Source organism: Vicia villosa, unplaced genomic scaffold (genome assembly GCF_029867415.1).
Source record: "Vicia villosa cultivar HV-30 ecotype Madison, WI unplaced genomic scaffold, Vvil1.0 ctg.000206F_1_1_1, whole genome shotgun sequence".
NCBI classification, from domain to species: Eukaryota; Viridiplantae; Streptophyta; class Magnoliopsida; order Fabales; family Fabaceae; genus Vicia; species Vicia villosa.
In genome coordinates this window covers 199,143-222,226 of record NW_026705070.1, presented here as the reverse complement: position 1 = coordinate 222,226, position 23,084 = coordinate 199,143, and the positions used below count along the sequence as shown (strand labels likewise).

Below are 23,084 nucleotides of genomic sequence, written 5' to 3'. Positions count from 1 at the left end.
AAAGTGATTTCATGTTTGGTCTGGTTCTTATTGGGACTTGGGTTATATGGGCCTTTCAATAAATATCCCATTCATTTTATGGGTTATAATCCATAAAAATTTTTTACACAAATTATTTCTCAATGAAACCTCTACATTTCTTAAATGTTTCCTTAGATGTATTATTCAATCTAAAACAATATAAATTTTATTTTTTTAATTACTTTTTATTTTTACTATTCAATTTTGTTAATATTATTATTTTTATAACTTTTCCAATTTTAACACAAATTTAATCTTTTATTAATTAATATCTTTTATTTTTCTATATATTCAATTATTTTTTTTAAGGATATCAAATATTTTTCTATATATTTATTCATGATTTTTTAACTAAACTGCGAGACCTGTGCGAATGCAGGGTTACTTTACCTGTTAATACATTAACCGAAAATACGTGATATTTTAGGTTTACATATATATATTACCCATGTGTATGTTTGTGTGTTTGTAACGAACCACCTATTTTATTTTAAACAGCCACGTAACTGTTTTCCGAAGGTGGCAGTTAAATTAGGGACATAAGGTGATAGTAAAGCTAGATCCACCAAAGCAAGTGAAAGTTCCAGTCTTATCATCGTAAGCATAACTATAAGCATCAGGACATTGATTCTTAAAAATTGTAGCGTAGTTTGAAGGTGGGCATGTAGCCGCTGTATTGTGACTTCCACGACAACAATATTCATCTGTATTAAACTTCAAGCAAGCACTCTGACAAGCAATCACACTTCCATCTGAGCCTTTCACTTGAAGCTCATCAGGACACACAGCGTTGATATTTGCATGACAGCTTGAAGTTTCGCAGTCATCACTTCCTCCTTGTGGAGTTACGGACATCGGCACGTTGAACCCGTCGATGTTGCTCACATCGTAGAAATCTTGTCCTCCATTTGATGCTACTGTAATTTCAACCAATGTTGCGGGTGGAATTGCGCCAGCCCCGTTGCACTCGACTTGACCGGAGGCACAATCGGCTGTGTCGCAACTGAACTTTCCATTGTTGTTTGAGCATCCGGTTCGGGCCCAAAACCGACCTGACCATGGAGAAGGAAGGTCAACTGCGTTGGTTGCTTGAGATCCCAACACAAAACCAGTTGTTGAAAGTTGAGGCTTTTGGCCCTTGAATTAAGGACAGAAGGTGATAGCATAGCTAGGTCCACCATTGCAAGTGAAAGTGCCAGTCTTATCATCGTAAGCATAACTATAAGCATCAGGACATTGATTCTTAAAAATTGTAGCGTAGTTTGAAGGTGGGCATGTAGCCGCTGTATTGTGACTTCCACGACAACAATATTCATCTGTATTAAACTTCAAGCAAGCACTCTGACAAGCAATCACACTTCCATCTGAGCCTTTCACTTGAAGCTCATCAGGACACACAGCGTTGATATTTGCATGACAGCTTGAAGTTTCGCAGTCATCACTTCCTCCTTGTGGAGTTACGGACATCGGCACGTTGAACCCGTCGATGTTGCTCACATCGTAGAAATCTTGTCCTCCATTTGATGCTACTGTAATTTCAACCAATGTTGCGGGTGGAATTGCGCCAGCCCCGTTGCACTCGACTTGACCGGAGGCACAATCGGCTGTGTCGCAACTGAACTTTCCATTGTTGTTTGAGCATCCGGTTCGGGCCCAAAACCGACCTGACCATGGAGAAGGAAGGTCAACTGCGTTGGTTGCTTGAGATCCCAACACAAAACCAGTTGTTGAAAGTTGAGGCTTTTGGCCTCCAGTAAGTGTTCCTGGCCATACAGTGTATCCACATTTATTGGTAAATGTCACCTTGGCTCCTCCAACCACTGTATACAAAATCATGCACATATTATAGAAAATTTAACATAAAAACTATTTACAAGAATTTATCATCATAAAAACTTATGTAAAAAAATATATTTACCATAGAAGAGGAATGCAAAACTAAGGAATAGAGCAAGACGAGTAATAGCCATTTTGATATTTGATGAAAATTGCACTCTGCTTCTTCCCATTATATAAGCTTCCAGAGTAGAATCTTCAACTATCAGTATTTAGTTACGTCAACAAAAAAATAATGGCACGATTGATTTGTTTCGAACGTAAAGAACAATTCTACAGATATTATATTTTTGCTAGAAAAGTCTCAAACCTTAATAGCTATCTCCGCGTGCATTTATTATTGTTCAAGACAATTTTTAGATTGAAAAAATTTATATATCAAAATGCTAGAATGACACCAAAAAGTAACACCAACAATATATATATATATATATATATATATATATATATATATATATATATATATATATATATATATATATATATATATATATATATATATATATATATATATATATATATATATATATATATATATATATAGAGGAGGGTTATATTTACTCCAAGAGTAAGTTATTATAACTTACTCCACATCTTAACCATTTATTCTTTTCAATCTAACGGTTAAAAATAATAAGTCATTAAATGTGGAAAGAGAAAACTATTCCTTATTATTTTTAACGATTAGATTGAAAAGAATTAATGGTCAAGATGTGGAGTAAGTTATTATAACTTACTCTTGGAGTCAATATAACCCTCCTCTATATATATATATATATATATATATATATATATATATATATATATATATATATATATATATATATATATATATATATATATATATATATATAATTTGATGTACATATGTTTTCTAATAATTTTCTTTTTGCTTTGGGTTTTGCGCTAATGTGTAAATGATTTGAAAAAATACTACAGTGTAGGCAAATTGAGTGTCAACGTAGCAAAATATATTTATCAATTTTTCTCTTTGAAATTGATAGGATTTATTATTTAATGGAAATGTTAAAAGAATATATAACAATTATAAATTGTTTGAAACCAAAATGATTCACAAAAGGAATGGCTAAAATTAATGTGTTGTAACTACCACTATTTTTAGTAAGTATTATAAGAGAATTGTGCGAGGGCAAACACTTCCACCTGTATTTTAATGATGTCAAAATCCTCTCATTGCAGTGTCAAGATGGGTAGTCAGGGCACCACTCAAGAAATAAGTGATTTTGCAAGTAAACACTGGATGTGTCGACTCATACAACACAAATCTGCCTTGGATCAACTTCGGGATAGCTCACGCCGACCCAATGGTCGGCTCAAAACTGGAAGTAACAAATTTCCAGTATGTGTTGACGCATGACTCACTAGTGTCGACGCATGGCTATGTGAAAATTGATTCCACCACCGTCGGGAGAGACCACGCCGACTCAAACAGTCGACGTATACTAGGAGTCAATACATTGACCAAATGCGTCGACGCACAGCCTGTAGCGGTCGACGCATATAGCGAAAATATCGCCTCTTGCCTGGTCTGGGAGAGGACGCGCCTGTCGCTACCGCGAAAAATAGATCAAAGTCGCCACTAATATATTTATCCCATCGAGGGAAAGGAATATCAGGAAACCTAACTCGAATAAGAACAAGAGCTTACGACCAGAGAACAAGGTACGGGAGTCGGTTACGCAAGGGGAAGGTGCTAGCACCCCTCACGCCCATCGTACTCGATGGTATCCACCTATGTTTGTTTCTATCTAAAGGGTGTAGTCTATGTCTAAGCCTAAAAGCGAATTCATGCAAAAGAAATACGGGGAAAAGAAAGAATTATTTACAATTGTGCTCACTTAGGCCCCGCGACCCAATGCCTACGCATCCCTTACCAGGAATCAGAGCTACCATAGTTCGGCTCAAAAATATCCATTTTGTTTTGTGTGTTTTTTAGGTGAACAGAGGTTAAGGTCACAATCCACGATGCTCGACCTTTGGAGACTTACACGCCTAAGTATGGAATGGACTTAACTTGTTCTTAGAAGAAAAGAAACCTTGGTTTGTGTTTTTTTAATTGTAGAGGAATGATGAACAATCCCCACTACGGGGTCACTCATCATCTTTCTACTTTGTTTTACTTTTGAACCTTTATTAGTTATTTTAAGTGTTTTTGGTTGGGTATTTTTTAAAGGAAATTTATTTGCGAGTTGAAACACATAAGAGTGTATAAGTGGCGTCGAAGTAGAGCAGGGAATACACCCACTCACTTCTATTCCACTTTGGTAAATAAAATGTGATTCTCCTCTTTATTGATTAAGTGTTTTAAAGTCGAAAAAGAAAAAGAAATGAATAAAAGGGGACTAACATAATATACTAACCTAATTATTGTTGTACAAAGGAATATCTACCTAAAGTGATCATGTTAATGGAACCGATTCTATCCTAAGGGAGCATACAAATGATATCAACAAAATAGACCCAAAATATGGCAAAAAATCTAAACAACAAAATCACACAACAATTACACGAAAATAACATGGAAATGGTATGAAAGAAATAAAAGAAGCAATTCAAAAATTAACCTAAAAATGTACTAATATTTTTATGAGTTTTTAGTGTTAAGGGAATTCTAACAAGGAAAATATGGGAACAGGGGGTGAAAGCTTGAAAATTGGTGTGGTTCAACAGCAGGGCAGATGGCCCAGCAGAATAGCCCAAGATGTTTTTCGTACATATTTTTTGAGCTACCAAAAATGGTGATGTCGGGCCAGATGGGTGAAAATCAGCGATTTCGGTGATGGCCCAATAGAGTGATTCATGATTCATATTATTCATTGTTTTTCATCAGATCCTCACGTTAACCGACTCTAATTAAAAACAATTAATCACATAATTGACATTTAAACCACCTAATTATAATAACAAGAAAATAAGAAAGGGATTAGGTTAAGTACATGTGACCCTTGAGATTTCTGAGTAACTCCTTCTCCCTTCTCACGAACTCTCGACGGCGGCCGGAGGTCACTCCGTATCTCCGATCTATGCTACGTGAAAGGACAAACGGCCTCCGTACACTCTCCTCTCTCGCTCTCAAATATCAGTCTCATCTCTCTCGATGAAGCTACCGGTGCCAAACTCTTTGCTCATCTCTCAACTAATCTCCTCTTCGCTCGACTATCTCTTCTCGTCTCCGCTCGATCTTTCTTCTTGTTTTTGCTCATTTCTGAATCTTGATATGATGTTATTGTTCTTGTCGATTGCAGATTGTTAAGAACACGTGCGAGATTGTTGCAATATTGTTCGTGTGCAATTCGGTGATGGATTATGAAGATTGAAGGAGAGTTGCAAAGATGATGATTAATAAACGAAGTTGTTGTTGAAGGAGATACCGATGGTGGATGTTGTTGTGACGCAAAGACGGTGTGAAGTTGCGGATTTGGATTTCAGATCGATGAAGATTGAAGATGAATTTCTGAGTGATTATGCTCTTTCTGTTGATTGCGAGTGAAGATTAATGATGAAGCTTATGGTGAAGATGAAGATTTGAGAATTGATATCGCGAAGAACTCCGCGACGTTGAAACTATGGAAATTGAGGGATGATGAATGAATCGTGGAGTGTAGAGAGATTGAAGAATTGGTGAATGGTGAGAGTTTCTTTCAATTCTGTTATAACTTTTTTCTAATTTTCTGTTACCAATTCGGTTATAAACTCTCTTCTTCTGCAAATTTGAAGGTGACGATGAATGTATGATTGTGGAAGATTGGCGAAGATTGAAGTAGATGAATGGAGGAGAATTGAGATGATTGAAAAGAATGGTTCTTTAAGGGTATATATATATTTTCGTGATTTAAATGCAGCAACCCCTAAAGATGAATACCCTATGCCTGTGGCAGAAATGCTAAGAGACTCATCCATAGGCTATTAATATCTTAATATGTTAGATGGATATTCTGGGTATAACTAAATCTTCATTGCCGAGGAAGATGTGTCCAAAACAGCTTTTCGATATCCTGGGGCAATAGGCACCTATGAATGGGTTGTTATGCCTTTTGGTTTAAAGAATGCTGGGGCAACTTACCAAAGATCAATGAATTCTATATTTCATGATTTTATAGAGACTTTCATGCATGTATACATAGATGACATTGTCATAAAATCTGCTTCATATGACAGTCATGTCATTCATCTTCGCCAATCATTCGAAAGAATGAGGAAACATGGCCTGAAGATGAATCCCCTTAAATGTGCCTTCTTTGTGCAGGTTGGAGATTTCCTGGGCATTCTGGTCCATAAAAAGGGGATAGAAATCAATCAGAATAAAACAAAGGCTATCATGGAGAAAAAAGCACCATCAACAAAGAAGGAGTTACAATCATTATTGGGAAAGATAAATATCTTGAGAACATTCATCTCTAACTTGAGTGGTCGAACGCAAGCCTTTTCTCCCCTCCTCCGTCTGAAGCAAGGAATATTCGAGTGGAACAAGGAGCATTAAGAAGCTTTCGATAGGATAAAGCAATATTTGATGCATCCACCCATCTTGTCACCCCCAAATGGTAAGAAGCATATAAGATTATATATATCAGCCTCTGACACTACCATAGGCAGTATGTTAGCACAAGAGGACGAAAATGGCATCGAAAGAGCCATTTATTACTTAAGTAGGGTATTGAATGATGCAGAGACTAGGTATGTTGCTATAGAAAAATTCTGCCTTTGTTTATATTTTTCTTGTATAAAAATTAAGTATTATATAAAACCAGTTGATGTTTATGTTTCCTCCCATTTTAATGTCATTAAACACATGTTGTCTAAGCCAATATTGCACAGTCGAATTGGCAAATGGGCTTTAGCCCTTACTGAGTACTCTTTAACCTTTTTGCCTTTAAAAGAAATGAAAGGAAAAATAGTATCAGACTTCATTGTGGACCACGCCGTGGTCGAAATTCATCAACAATATGTTGAAATAAAACCATGGAGATTATTCTTCGATGGGTCAACTCACAAAGAGGGAAGTGGAGTTGGAGTCCTCATAATTTCTCCTTAAGGAATTCCAACAAAACTCAAGTATAGAATCAAAGTCCCTCTATATTCTAATAACGAAGCAGAGTGCGAGGCATTGCTTGGAGGACTTGAAGCTTTGTTGGAATTGGGGGAAACCAGAGTCGAAATCAAAGGAGACACCGAGTTAGTGATAAAGCAATTGACGAAAGAATACAAATGTATAAATGAAAATTTGATTATGTATTTCGTCATGACAAATAGGATGCTAAAAAAATTCGAATATATGGATTTAAATCATGTCCCCAGGATAAAAAATCAAGAGGCAAATGATTTGGCACAACTAGCTTCAGGATATAAAGTGTCGAAGGAAAGGTTGGAAGAATTGATTCAAGTCAGAGGGAAAGAAATGGCCATCATATTATCTCTGAATGATTTGGAAAACACACAATTAGTATTTGCCAACCAAGAAGAATTTGAAGTGTTAAATATAGATACCCTAGCAGATACGGATTGGAGAAGTCCAATTGTCAATTATCTCAAAGACTCTTCGACAAATACAGAGAGAAAGATTAAGTATAGAGCCTTATCTTACTTATTAATGGGGAACAAATTATTCAAGAAAACTCATGAGGGAATTTTGTTGAAGTGTCTAGGCGAAACTGAATCTTATTTAGCACTATCTAGTGTGCATAGTGGAACCCGTGGAGCCCATCAAGCTGGGCACAAAATGAAATGGTGATATTCCGTTATGGAATGTATTGGCCCACTATGTTAAAAGACTGCATAAACTTCGCCAAAGGATGTCAAGAATGTCAAATGCACGCAAGCGTCCAACATTCTCTTGCAAATGAATTGAGTTCGATCATCAAGCCATGGCCTTTCAGGGGATGGGAATTGGACTTAATTGGAGAAATTCGACCTACTTCATCTAAGGGCCAAATATATATTTTGGTGGGAATAGATTACTTTACAAAATGGGTTGAAGCAGTATCATTAGTGAATGTAGACCAAGAGGTTGTGATTGAATTCATTCAAAAACAAATACTCTATAGATTTGGAATTACATAGAGCATAATAACATATCAAAGATCAGCGTTTACAAGTCGAAAGATGCAGGAATTTGCAAAAGAAATGGGGTTCAAGTTGTTAACCTCTACACCTTATTATGCTCAAGAAAATGGCCAGGTTAAAGCAGCCAACAAAGTGATAATTGGATTGATAAAGAAACATGTGGGAAGAAAGCCTAAAAATTGGCATGAGACCCTAGATCAGGCACTTTGGGCTTGTCGAACATCACCTAAAGAAGCAACCAATACTACACCTTTTCAACTCACGTTTGGACATGATGCAATATTTCCAATCGAAATCTATTTGCAGTCAGTCAGAATTCAACAACAATAAGAGATTCCTCCAAATGTGTACTCCAAATGATGATCAAGCCTTAGGTAAATGGTCCCCGCATTGGGAAGACCCTTTTCGAATTTTAAAAGTGTTCTTAAACAATGCCTATGCGATAGAAGAGTTGGCAGAAAATCGAAGGATCCTGAAAGTAAATGGAAAGTACTTGAAAAGGTACAAACCATTTATACAAGAAATTAAAATAATGGCGAAGTAATAGTAAAAGAGCATATTAAAGCCAAAATGGTGTAAATATAAACGCCAAAATGGCAATATCTTAATATTATAAACGCAACGTAACATAAGTCAAAGCCTGAGAAATAAGAATCAAAATACATGTTGGAGTAATCACATGTCGAAGTTAGTTGGAAGAGAGGATTTAATTTGGGCATACTGGGAAGCAGACCCAGCTAGACGACGTTCAATCAGGGTTTGTTGTCTCTTCAACTCTTCGATTTCTAGCTCCAATTATTGGACCTTCTCGATATGTTGAATACTCTTTTGGACCTCTTCGTGTATTTATTGTCGGTATAGTTTTCGGATCTCATCCTAAAGACCCTCTGCAACCCGTATTTTTTCCTTTAGTCGTTCGATCTTCTCTTTCCAAGACTTGATGTTTTCCCCACAGGTTGCATACTCTTCTTTGTACTTCGAGTGTTCAAGCTCTATAGCTTCGACCTTGTTAGTGGATTCACTAGCAGCATTCCATGAGGAAGTTTGGGCACTCACTTTTGCATTAAGCTTTTGCGAAACCTCTTACCTACGCAGTTGATCTGATTGAAGTTGGTCAAGCAAGAAACCCAGTGAGATTAATACCTACGAAGCATTTTCAGAGATGTTAAGTAAATCCACTTTCTTCAACAAACTCTTTAAACCAAAGCAAATGGTAGCATCCTCTCGTATTGCCTGAACCAAGTCAACATCAAAGAATTTCTCTTTTATCTGGAAAAGCAGACTCTGGCCAGGAGATTCTGCAACTTTTCCACCAGAAGCTGTCGAAAACATCCCACCCTTGTTAGACGAACTACTCCTTGCATTCATCATGGCTTTGAAAAAACCAGCATGATTTGAAGCTTTAAGGTTTTCCAATTCAGCTAGAGAAGAGAGTGGGGGAGTATTGGTCGAAACAGTTACATGTACTGTAACCTTCCCAAAGGGTTGGTTCTTCACTTTCCTAGTTTCTGGTTTATTAGAAGCTTCATCCTTCGTTTCATTTTCACCTTTGGGGTCAACTTCCTCGCTCACTGCAAACTTCTCGTCACCTTCATTGATGTTGGATAATTAAGGGTTATCCTCCATTTCGACATCTGGGTCTATATTGGGAATGTCTGGAGATGAATCATTCGAACGGTTGTCTTCGACATGCTCAGTATTTTGAGCATTTTTCAGAGCATCATCACTTTCAGTTTATGAATTTATGGGAGGATTGATTTGTGAAGTCTGTTTTTAAGAAACTGCAAGAAAAATCATCAAGTCCCCAGTCAGATCTTTCGAAGGAAAACTTTGTTAGATAAACAAAGAAACACAGATACATACCTGGAGGATTGTCAAATAAAGGGGTGTCATTCGAAGGATTATTTGTGTTGAGATTGGAGGTGGCAGTGCCTGCATCATCCTACACATACAGAAAAGATTAGCTCGAGCAGAATTCAATATGGAACTTGTAATAAAATGATAAAGTTCCTACCTTGGAGAGAATATTATCTGGGCTTGAGTTGTGGCTTTCGACGATGGGGGTGTTCCCAACAGTCTTCAGAGGCTGTTTGTCAGATGATTTTTGACTACTCAAAGCTGTAGGCCTCGAAGTCCTAGATTCCTTCTCTTGAACCAAAGAAATGATGGCTTGCTGCCTTTTCTTGGTCACCAATTTGGTGTGAGGAGGAGACTTATCCTCACCGTCCGATTCAATTGTGAAGCTTTCGGAGGCAGCTTTTCTATTTTTTGGAGTTGGTGGTGGCTTTCGAGTATTCTAAAAGGAAATATGTTAGAAGTGCATAAAAAGTAAAGGCTTGCAAGCCAGAAGAAGAATGGTTACCACAGTTTTTGCTTTGGTGATGTTGCTAGAATCTTCACTAGTCTTCTTATCCTTTGAAAGGACAACAAACTTTCGAGTGATGGCAGCGGGTTCCTTGATGTTCTGTCTTCGAATGAGAGTTGTAATCAAGAAAAAAACAAGTCAGTATAAAGACAGAAAAAAGGGAAAAATCAATCGAAAGGTTTATCCAGTTCCAAACCTTTGGGTATTGGAGTTAGAACACGAACGTGTTCGAGGCTAGTATGAAGATGCCCTTTAAAATTGTTCAAGGTATGCTTAGTCGGAACCACCACCCTTCGACACATTTTTTAGATTCTTCACAAAGAATTTTTGGGACATTCCTACAAACAAACCAGTTTGGAAAAGGGGGACTTAAAGCCACACCAAAATCACCACTGGATAGTGGAGGGAATTTTGGAGGATACATTTTGAAAGCCACTTCATAACGTTGTTCAGAACGAACGTATGAGGCTAATTTCAGTTTATCCAGTTTTTTATAAAACTTTTCGCATAAAGTAAACTCTTCCTTACTAACGGTCCGAATAAGATCATTGAGCCTATAAGTAGTTTCAAATAAATTTTGGAACGCTTGTATTTCTTTAATATGTGTCGAAGTACCTCTCTAGAAACGCTCATGCGTTGAAGCAAAAGCTTCAGTCATTTCGTGCGAAAGACCAGCAACATTAAAGATTTGTTGGTTGTAGTAATCAGACCACCATTTGTGAAATTCCATGGTGGTGTAAAATGAAGGTTTGAAGGAGATAGGAGTAAGGGAGGTGACACCAATGTATCTGGAAGTTTTTGATTCGAAGCTCTCTTCCGTCGAATACATGGAGTGTAAACACATATGACTTTTCTTGTCATACAAAGATTTTGGTTTAAGTTGAACAAGCCCAAACTGTCTCGAGACAAGATTGGGTTGGTAGCTGAGAAGATCATTGTGGTTCTTCTTAATCCGCAGTCTGTGGGATAGCCTTCTAGGAGTCAGGAATGCTTCCCAAATGGCCATCGATTCAGCATGTTGCTCTGGAGAGGAGGCGGGAAATTCTCTGGTAAACCATTCAGGGCCTACTTTCCTTTCGACACATGGAGCCATCGAAGGGCTAAAATTATAACCTTTAGCAAACATTATTATATAGGCTCAAAAGGTCTCCGGCAGATGACCCGCTTTGTCTTAGGGAGTTAAATGGGCTAGTCTTGTCCCTTCGAATGTCCGGTTCTTGATGGCTGCATCATCTTCGTCAACCAGTCCTTTCTTTGGGAGAACGGTCTCGAAAGTGGCATTAAGCCACAGTTGTAATAACAAGAAGGGCCCAACAAAAAGCAAAGAAGTCCCAGCTTCGTATGCTCTTAGGAAATTAGCAGATTCGCCAAGGCACTCATAAAGATACCCTAGAATCATCTGGCTCAAATCCAATATTCTCCCAGAGTTGAGTTGGTTCGCCATGGCAAGATACCTCTTTGCCACTTGAAAAGACCTCGAGCAGAAGACATGTAACACCCCTTTTTACCCCATAAATAATAAGCATATAATCAGAGAATAAGCATGCATATAATTAAAAGGGCGTCACATCGACGTTTTCAAAAACTAAAAGCTTTTAAAAACCGACAACATTTATCCACAAAATTCAATACACCTGGTCATTTCAAATAACACCTGACATATAATCATAATTCATCCAGAATATGCATTAACAGCGGAAAGTAATACTCATGTGTTTCATATAAATGATACATGTCCCATACCATGATCATATCTCCATAAACAACTCATAAGAAAACCATAATCATAATATTTGGCCCAAAGCCTCTCAACGACAAGTAACCAATTAAACAGGTTCACAAGTTATAACAAAATACATAAACAATTAGAACATGAATTCAACGTCTAAACTACCCAGTGTTACATGACCAGAGCATTGACTCGCTACTTAATTACCAAGCAAACTCAGAAGAAACTCCGACTAGGTCACACGCAAGCTACTAATCGTCAAACCTGCATGTCGCCAAACGAGGGCAACATTAAAACAGAAGGGTGAGAATACAAACCATTATGAAGAAAGTATAACAGAATATAATGGTTAAATCAACACTTCAAGTAATTAGTCATACTATGTAAAACATAATAGATAATAGTAATCAACACATATTTCACATGTTATCGAGTATACAACAAGCTTAAATAGCATAATATTTCAATTCTACTATTATATTCTCAATTAAGTACTCAATCATAATTCTCACATATTCATACATCTAATCAAATATGTATTCAAACTTCACTCGTTTCAATTATCAAACTCATACATATATCACAACTACATCAGTTTCACATACTCAATTATCGCGTAATTTTAATGTGACTCAATGCAAGATATGTGACGCTATGCATGTGGTACCAAATTGTGAACCCAAGGTTTCACCGCTTTCCGATTCAATATCTAGAATCCAAGCCACGCTTCCGATCCGGACAAGACCAAAGCCCACCAAACGTAAACATATAGTTTACCGCTTCCGATCCACTTTAGAATCTAAGCCTCGCTTATGTTTCAAAGCAAACCACCTTTGTTTCAAGGCATCCATGATATGAATGTATGTACAATGTAATCGAACATATGCAATTAAGATCATCTCTACCATCTTAACATTTCGCATATCACAATAATTCAACTCGATGAATTATCCACCAATTGTACACAACATTCACAACACATACATATCATTCACATATAAAAGGCCAATTAATCAATTACGATTTACAAAATCCAAATTAACACTAGTAACCATACTATCTCATGTTAATTCACATTTTGTCAATTATACATAAATACACACTTTCAACATCAAGTAATTAATCATTAATTTAATGCCAACCAACTAACCATAGAGAATCAATATTCGCACAACATCATGGCATATACATATATTATTCTCAACATACATATTCAAGCCAAAACACAATTATGGACGAATCCTCAAATTATCGTAATCTACCGACAAACCGAATAATTGATCCAACTTCAAGTATATTCCAATAAATTAAACTCATTGCAATTAATTTAACTATTAATTAAATTAACCAATTAATAATTACACTACATTAGTTCCAAGTTTCTAATTCATTTTTCATTCTAAAGCCAATATTTAATATAAAAGGTATTCAAATTCACACTATTTCGGTCGGTCCGTAAATATCACGTTTTCAACAAATTAACATCCACCATGTTAATCTACTAATTAAACTTAGCTACCACGTAAATTTTCATCAAATTCCGGACAACTAATTATACCGCTTAATTCCACTATTCGGTCAAACGGGATTGTTCTGCATTTTATTTCCTAATTCTGTTTCAATACTTCATTGTTTGCGCTACAGTAAGAGTAAATAATATTTTCGCTACAGTAATTGAAACAATACATGGCATTCACTTATTTCATAGTGTGTGAGCTATTGTAGCCATTAAAATTAGTTTTCACAAATGTATTTTCTTTCCATTAAGTAATCTTATGATAGCATGTAGTATTGAAAAGAAAACAATTGTTAGAATACTACATTGATATCTCATGAAATGAAAACATTAAATTGAACTAAATATACTGAAAGCATCACACAATGCCGCACCGTCATTGGCACTGCCGTCAAACACTATGCATACTCAATTCATTTCGTTTCCCAATTTAATGAAACACACCAAAATCTATTTATATCCACCAAATCAATTTCCACCAGCAATGACACGATTCAATAATATTTTTCATGGATTCAAACAACAACAAAACCTAATCATGTCAATCTACCCATTATTCCCAATATACTAACCCATAATGATTAGGGATTCTCCCCCTTACCTCTTCAATGTGCTTCAAACCCTAGCTTTTGCCCCTTGTTGTTCTTCCCCTTTTTGCTCCTCTTCTCCTCTTTCTCTTCTCTTTAAAAAAATTCAGCAAATGAAATGGTAACTCTCCTTCTCATAAAACCCTTACTAACTTAATAACTTATTATCTTAATGGGCTTAAGAAAATAACACCCCCAAATTACTTCTACTTCTAATAAATAGGCCCAATTTGATAAAGTAAAATAGTCCAATAAATAATATGCTCCAACAAATAATATTATTACCCTTAATATTATTTTCCGATTAATCCAATTAAATCCGACTTTATCTCAAATAAATAAAATCCAATAATAATATTATTTCTAATATTATTTCTCTACATACTCCACTTTATTAATTCTCCGATTAACCGAATAAATTCCAACTTCACTTAATAATCCGAACATGTTTCTCAATAACACCGACGATCCAATTAATTATCAAACTTCGTCCAAATTAAGTAAATAAATCCTTATTTAATTTAATTAGTCAGATAATAAAATTCGGGCTGTTACAACTCTCCCCCACTTAAAATATTTTCGTCCTCGAAAATTCAGTCGACACAACCATCTCAACACCAAAACCATATCCACTCTCTCTCGATTCATACCGATACAAAACGTTCTACACTTACGACCATACAAAGCTTCAAAAGATGTCATTTCAACATCCGAAGGAAATACCATGCAGCACACAATCCTTTCGATGCACAACTTAGCAAGTCTCTTCATCGAATAATCCATCTTCATCGGAATAAAACGAGCACATTTCGTCAACTATCCATACTGACCCAACTCACTTCACAATTACTCGATGCCTCAGCAATCTCGAAACAAAATCCATAGAGATACCATCTCCCTTCCACTCGAAAATCGATAACTGTTGCACCAAACGAAACGGTTCCTGACAAATCCAACTCAAATACATAATTCCGGTATATCCCTCTTCATACTTTACCACTACACATTTCCTCAACTCTCGATACATCATTAACACCATGATTAATACTCAAATCATTACGATGCCCTCATCCAAAATTCTCTTTGTCCGAATTCTAATCATGAGGAATACAAACTCGATCACAACATCTCATGACACCATTTTCGACAATCCAAAAGTTACTACTTTTTCCTTGATTACTCAATATCATCTTGTCAACCAATTGAAAAAATCCAATTTCTAACCTTCTCAAATCTTGTCAAAATATTCCAAGTAGGCTTCAACATATCAACTTAACACACGAAGACGTCGCTTCACAACCAAACTCAACCCTCTAAATCGTTCCAACGATTTCTAATTCTTGAATCCTCAACATAACTTATAAAATTATTTCCTACATAATGCATCGGCCACAACCTTCACCTTTCCAGGATGGTAATTCAAACCAAAGATTAAAATCCTTCGAAATTCTACTCGTCTTGTTTACCTCATATTCAAATTTTGTGATCACTCAACACATCAAACCTTGATCCACACAAACAATGCCTCTTACATTCTAAAACAAACACAAAGGCAAATAACTCCAATACATACATCGAATAATTCCCTTTATGAACTTTAAGTTACCTTGAAGCATAAGCTACCACTTATCGATATCTGCATCAACACACCTCAACTCGAAATCCCATATCTAAGAAAATTCACTTCTTCTAACCAAAACTCATATTCAGAAAGCTTTACATAACCTCCTTCTCTTTTAGCACCGATAACCCAATCCTTAAATGTTTAACATGATCATCGTCGCTCTTAGAATCAGATATCCTCAAGAAACATTACCTCATAGAACCTTCTTTCTTCTTACTCGACGAACATGGTAACTCTACGACTATACACTCAGATAATGAACCTCTTCTCAAACAATTCCTCAAATCTACTCTCCAACTCCTCCTTAGTTGCTTTACACGTTACTAAGTTAGTAAGGCAAGTCTATCTCGTTCAATACGATATCGCCTCCTATCAACAATAGATTAAGGGTGATCAGGTCCTCAATTTGTCAATAGACAGTCGACAATCATAATGAAACATAAACTATCGTTACTAAACTATAATAGTGTTCCTTCAGAACTTGCACTCGAAGTCACTTACGACACCGAGATCCACAATCTCCCTTAAAGTTATAATTACTTGATTCAACTCCAAACAATTCATACCAAAATTCATCCACTTGGTCTAACGGAAAACAACCTAAATCAATTCTCAAAATCTCTACCAAAGATGCTCAACGGATAATTCAAACATGCCAAAAGAAGTAGAAACAAAGCCACAGCAGTTGTATCAATAACTACACTTCCATGCATAACAGATAAAACATGATCCAATCTTATAGCACAATCCAAAGCATAAAATAATGCGTTGCACCATTATCAATAATAAAGCACGTACCTCAGATTAGCTTATCCTTAGTATTAGTCTCAGCACCAGACAACGCAGAAACTTTTCCTTTCGCTTGCTCCTTCTTTGGCTTATCGCACATGGCACAATTGTGTCCTTGCTCACCACAACTATAGCAAATCCTACTCGAACCAACTCCATAATCAACAGTTGTGTGACCCGTCTCGCCACACCTGTAGCACTTAATCAGAGTAGAAGCTCCTCCCCCACTTGGCTTCTTACTAAAACCAGATTGTTTCCTCACGTCATCATACGGTTTCCCACAGACCACCAATCCTCAGCTCCTTCCGTCAGCATGTGAGTACCAAACCGTACCTTCTATACATCAGTACAACTCATGACTTGAAAGATCTTCTCCACTTCTCTCATCCATGCATGTGCTTTGTCCGGTCCATACTTTCCTTCAAAGCTCGGCGGATTGCACCTTTGAAAGTCTCCAAAAGCACGTAACTCATCCTCTCCTCCATTACCTACACTCTCGTGCGATGCTTGTCCAATGGCACCAATCCACCTCGTTACTGCTCCGACATTAATGTCATCATTCCTTCTTGCAACCATCGTCCTAAACAGCCAAATAACCAGACAAACAGTATTGATCGTGTCAGATACACGAATCAAATACAACAGGATTAGACAACATTAACGACTATTGACCAACTGGTCGACCATGCTCTGATACCACTAATGTAACACCCCTTTTTACCCCATAAATAATAAGCATATAATCAGAGAATAAGCATGCATATAATTAAAAGGGCGTCACATCGACGTTTTCAAAAACTAAAAGCTTTTAAAAACCGACAACATTTATCCACAAAATTCAATACACCTGGTCATTTCAAATAACACCTGACATATAATCATAATTCATCCAGAATATGCATTAACAGCGGAAAGTAATACTCATGTGTTTCATATAAATGATACATGTCCCATACCATGATCATATCTCCATAAACAACTCATAAGAAAACCATAATCATAATATTTGGCCCAAAGCCTCTCAACGACAAGTAACCAATTAAACAGGTTCACAAGTTATAACAAAATACATAAACAATTAGAACATGAATTCAACGTCTAAACTACCCAGTGTTACATGACCAGAGCATTGACTCGCTACTTAATTACCAAGCAAACTCAGAAGAAACTCCGACTAGGTCACACGCAAGCTACTAATCGTCAAACCTGCATGTCGCCAAACGAGGGCAACATTAAAACAGAAGGGTGAGAATACAAACCATTATGAAGAAAGTATAACAGAATATAATGGTTAAATCAACACTTCAAGTAATTAGTCATACGATGTAAAACATAATAGATAATAGTAATCAACACATATTTCACATGTTATCGAGTATACAACAAGCTTAAATAGCATAATATTTCAATTCTACTATTATATTCTCAATTAAGTACTCAATCATAATTCTCACATATTCATACATCTAATCAAATATGTATTCAAACTTCACTCGTTTCAATTATCAAACTCATACATATATCACAACTACATCAGTTTCACATACTCAATTATCGCATAATTTTAATGTGACTCAATGCAAGATATGTGACGCTATGCATGTGGTACCAAATTGTGAACCCAAGGTTTCACCGCTTTCCGATTCAATATCTAGAATCCAAGCCACGCTTCCGATCCGGACAAGACCAAAGCCCACCAAACGTAAACATATAGTTTACCGCTTCCGATCCACTTTAGAATCTAAGCCTCGCTTATGTTTCAAAGCAAACCACCTTTGTTTCAAGGCATCCATGATATGAATGTATGTACAATGTAATCGAACATATGCAATTAAGATCATCTCTACCATCTTAACATTTCGCATATCACAATAATTCAACTCGATGAATTATCCACCAATTGTACACAACATTCACAACACATACATATCATTCACATATAAAAGGCCAATTAATCAATTACGATTTACAAAATCCAAATTAACACTAGTAACCATACTATCTCATGTTAATTCACATTTTGTCAATTATACATAAATACACACTTTCAACATCAAGTAATTAATCATTAATTTAATGCCAACCAACTAACCATAGAGAATCAATATTCGCACAACATCATGGCATATACATATATTATTCTCAACATACATATTCAAGCCAAAACACAATTATGGACGAATCCTCAAATTATCGTAATCTACCGACAAACCGAATAATTGATCCAACTTCAAGTATATTCCAATAAATTAAACTCATTGCAATTAATTTAACTATTAATTAAATTAACCAATTAATAATTACACTACATTAGTTCCAAGTTTCTAATTCATTTTTCATTCTAAAGCCAATATTTAATATAAAAGGTATTCAAATTCACACTATTTCGGTCGGTCCGTAAATATCACGTTTTCAACAAATTAACATCCACCATGTTAATCTACTAATTAAACTTAGCTACCACGTAAATTTTCATCAAATTCCGGACAACTAATTATACCGCTTAATTCCACTATTCGGTCAAACGGGATTGTTCTGCATTTTATTTCCTAATTCTGTTTCAATACTTCATTGTTTGCGCTACAGTAAGAGTAAATAATATTTTCGCTACAGTAATTGAAACAATACATGGCATTCACTTATTTCATAGTGTGTGAGCTATTGTAGCCATTAAAATTAGTTTTCACAAATGTATTTTCTTTCCATTAAGTAATCTTATGATAGCATGTAGTATTGAAAAGAAAACAATTGTTAGAATACTACATTGATATCTCATGAAATGAAAACATTAAATTGAACTAAATATACTGAAAGCATCACACAATGCCGCACCGTCATTGGCACTGCCGTCAAACACTATGCATACTCAATTCATTTCGTTTCCCAATTTAATGAAACACACCAAAATCTATTTATATCCACCAAATCAATTTCCACCAGCAATGACACGATTCAATAATATTTTTCATGGATTCAAACAACAACAAAACCTAATCATGTCAATCTACCCATTATTCCCAATATACTAACCCATAATGATTAGGGATTCTCCCCCTTACCTCTTCAATGTGCTTCAAACCCTAGCTTTTGCCCCTTGTTGTTCTTCCCCTTTTTGCTCCTCTTCTCCTCTTTCTCTTCTCTTTAAAAAAATTCAGCAAATGAAATGGTAACTCTCCTTCTCATAAAACCCTTACTAACTTAATAACTTATTATCTTAATGGGCTTAAGAAAATAACACCCCCAAATTACTTCTACTTCTAATAAATAGGCCCAATTTGATAAAGTAAAATAGTCCAATAAATAATATGCTCCAACAAATAATATTATTACCCTTAATATTATTTTCCGATTAATCCAATTAAATCCGACTTTATCTCAAATAAATAAAATCCAATAATAATATTATTTCTAATATTATTTCTCTACATACTCCACTTTATTAATTCTCCGATTAACCGAATAAATTCCAACTTCACTTAATAATCCGAACATGTTTCTCAATAACACCGACGATCCAATTAATTATCAAACTTCGTCCAAATTAAGTAAATAAATCCTTATTTAATTTAATTAGTCAGATAATAAAATTCGGGCTGTTACAAGACACACCTCGAGAGCCAGAGCGCCAGGAAAGCGATATGCTCTTCGTCAGAAACTTCGTCACTATCCTTATTGTGGTGTTTTCAGGGAAAACAGTATAAGTGGCTTTACTTTCGCCAAACTTGATGGTGTCAGTATCCATATAGTTGAGGTCGAAGTCTTCCCCAGTTGGTCGAAGCCTTGTAATAGCAGCTATATCGAAGAAGGTGGGGGTAACCATCCCACATGGGAGATGGAAGGTGTTGTGAGGTGCATCCCAGAAATATAAAGATGCAACCATCATAGTTTGGGTGTACTCTAACCCAGTTTTCGATAAGTGGATTAGGTCGTAAATCCCTAATTCCTTCCAGAATGGTGCTTTCTTTGATTCGACCTTAGCTAACCAGGCGTAGTAAGGTTCAGGATCGTTTGCTAGAGGGATAACCCTAAATACCTTAAGGGTATTAGTCATATACTATAGTCTAATGGTCTCTTGGACTATAGAAGTCTCAGTCGAAGAACGAACAGCATCTTTGTTCTCAACAAAGAGTAGTTTTCCCTTATCATCTAGTTTATTTTTACTAGCTAGAGGCCCAGTCTTATGATAAGCAGGAAAAAGGTTATTTTATAAGTGTACATCACGACCAGGAAAAGGACCCATGAATGCATGCGTTTTGTCAGCAATCTCAAAAGGAATTATTACCTGAGAAGCGTAGATGATGCATTTTTCCTCTAGGTATGGTTCTGGAATGTACTCTTGATTTCTAACAAGTACAGGATTTTGAAGTTTTAGAACTGGTTGAGAAGATTCTGTGATTATGCGTATGCTGGGTATGTTCATCTAAGGAAGCCATTGATGAAGAGATTTGCTTCAAGAAGATGAAGAAAGTTCGAAAGGATTTAGTGTGCTTCAGAGAGAGAACAAAAGCGTGATTGTGAAAGAAACAGAAAAATTACATACTTGACTACGGTCACTATTTAAAGGGTTAGAGTTTATCCCCTTCAAATTTCTAATTAATTTATTTAATGAGGTTAGTGGGGCACGTGTCCAGAAGTGATTGGTCTGCTAGGCGGTTTCGCAGTTAATGGCCTCACTCCTAGTTCCTAGGAGTAATGATCAAGCGTAATGGCACATGGTATTGAGAAGACATTATGAAAGAAAGGTCATTATTGCTATGACGTCATTCAGAATCTTGGAACCCAATGGTTTTGAAAGGTCGAAATCTAAAAGTATCAAGAAATGCCTATTTATTGGGGGCAATTTGTTAGCTGGAGATTTCGACATGATGTTTGTGTTCTTCGAAGACATATGTATCGAAGAAAGAATGACTTTTAATGGCTAGGATCATTCTAGTCGATCCTGCGAGTAACCAAAATATATTTAATAATTTGGAAGACTAGTGTTTGTTTACCAGAAATCACTGTAAACATGTATATGCTAACTATTCTTCTCTTGTAAACACTTTGCAACTTAATAGCAGATATCCTAATTCTAATTTTAGATTTAGGGGCATACGTACCCTACACAAGGACGACAAGGGGAACTGCCTAAATAAATTGTGTTGTTTTTTATTTCTCGCATTTTACTTTCATTCACCATAATTCGTGTGATTGTGAGCTGTTCGAACTTGGTGTATTTTGCACACCAAGTGTTTGACAAATTAACAAACACACAAATTATTGTCGTTACTTTAAAACAGATCTTTGGTAGTAATAGTCACTATGTGTCTATGTTAACCAAATTGATAAACTAAAGTATTGAATCACTTTTCATCAATATCTTACCATTCAGTTTTGCATATCTGGTCATTCCAATAACGGATCGTTTGTAGACGACATTGAATCCGAGGTGTTTTCGCTTATCATTTAAAAAGCGCAAAAAATAAACAAGGGATCTATTCAACCCCCCTTGTGGTGTCGTTTTTTACCTCCCTGTTTTACTTGGGAGGACGACACGCCACACCTTTTACGCGAAATTTGGAAGGAGAGAGGCGTCCTTGAGGGAGGAATTTTATTTCAGTTCTTCCTACGAAATCACACGAACTTTTTAATTGTCCTACGAGGAGGAAGGGGGAAAAAGATCTCAAATAAAACCTAAGAGTTTTCTAGGTGTGGGGATTTCACCTAAATAGATATTCTGGAGTCTGGGAGGTTGGTTATACATAGGGAAGGTTTTAAGCACCCAACATATCCACAGTACTCTACGGGAACCTTCTATGTGTCTGTGTGTGTGTTTGCTGCTTGATTGGGAAAATTTCTCCTTTGTGTTAGGAGAGAGAATTGAATTGAATTGAAAGACATATGAACTGACTGTTTTTGGTTTTTTTATTAGCTCGCCAAGATTCCTTGTGAATCTCATGCCTACATATCCCTAATGGAAGTCAGAGCTTTTTGTAGTTCAGGGAACTAATTAGGGAAATGAACTGGTTTTTGGGTGCCTTCTTTGAACTCAAGGTTGAAGTTTGGATTAAATCTCTGCTTGCAGAAAAGAGACAAGTTGTCATCTTAACGGAGAGATATTTCAATTGTTTTACCACCAACATTTTTAAAGTGAGTGAAAATGAGGTTCTTTCATGAAAAGAGAGGGACCTTACTTGTGTGTGTGCAAGTATGCCAATATCATCTTATATGAAAGAAAAATCATAATGAAAGGTTTAACTTATGATAAGAGAGTGACCTTACTTGTGTGTGTGTGCAAGTATGTCAGTATGATCCTATATGAAGTAAAAGATTTCAACATTTAGAGGAAGACAGCAGTCTGGACATGAAGTGAACAGAGCAGGCAGTCTTATATCAATCTAAATATGAATTCTTTTTTATGAAAATGATGTTTGTTATGTTTGAGTGTGGTATAACAAGTGAAAAGTCTATTCATAGAGATGAATCATGTCTCACCTCTGTAAGAAAGATTTAGACCTTTTGACTGGCTTGCACAAAGCCGAAACTTGAGGCTTAAA

The 23,084-nt window shown here is 36.1% G+C and overlaps 2 protein-coding genes across 2 annotated transcripts; both read right to left on the bottom strand.

Annotated features, from left to right (window-relative positions):
* Nucleotides 1-552: 552 nt before the first annotated feature.
* Nucleotides 553-1,164, bottom strand: LOC131625352 (glucan endo-1,3-beta-glucosidase-like; the record flags this gene model as incomplete). The annotated part of the gene is made up of 1 exon (XM_058896217.1): nt 553-1,164. A coding segment is annotated over one exon (612 nt), but the record flags the coding sequence as incomplete, so codon positions are not given.
* On the bottom strand, nt 1,165-1,991 carry LOC131625351 (thaumatin-like protein 1b). The gene is made up of 2 exons (XM_058896216.1): nt 1,940-1,991; nt 1,165-1,841 (listed from the first exon to the last, which is right to left on the bottom strand). Exons 1-2 carry the CDS (start codon nt 1,989-1,991, stop codon nt 1,165-1,167), a joined length of 729 nt encoding a protein of 242 aa, XP_058752199.1.
* Between the last annotated feature and the right edge of the window lie 21,093 nt (nt 1,992-23,084).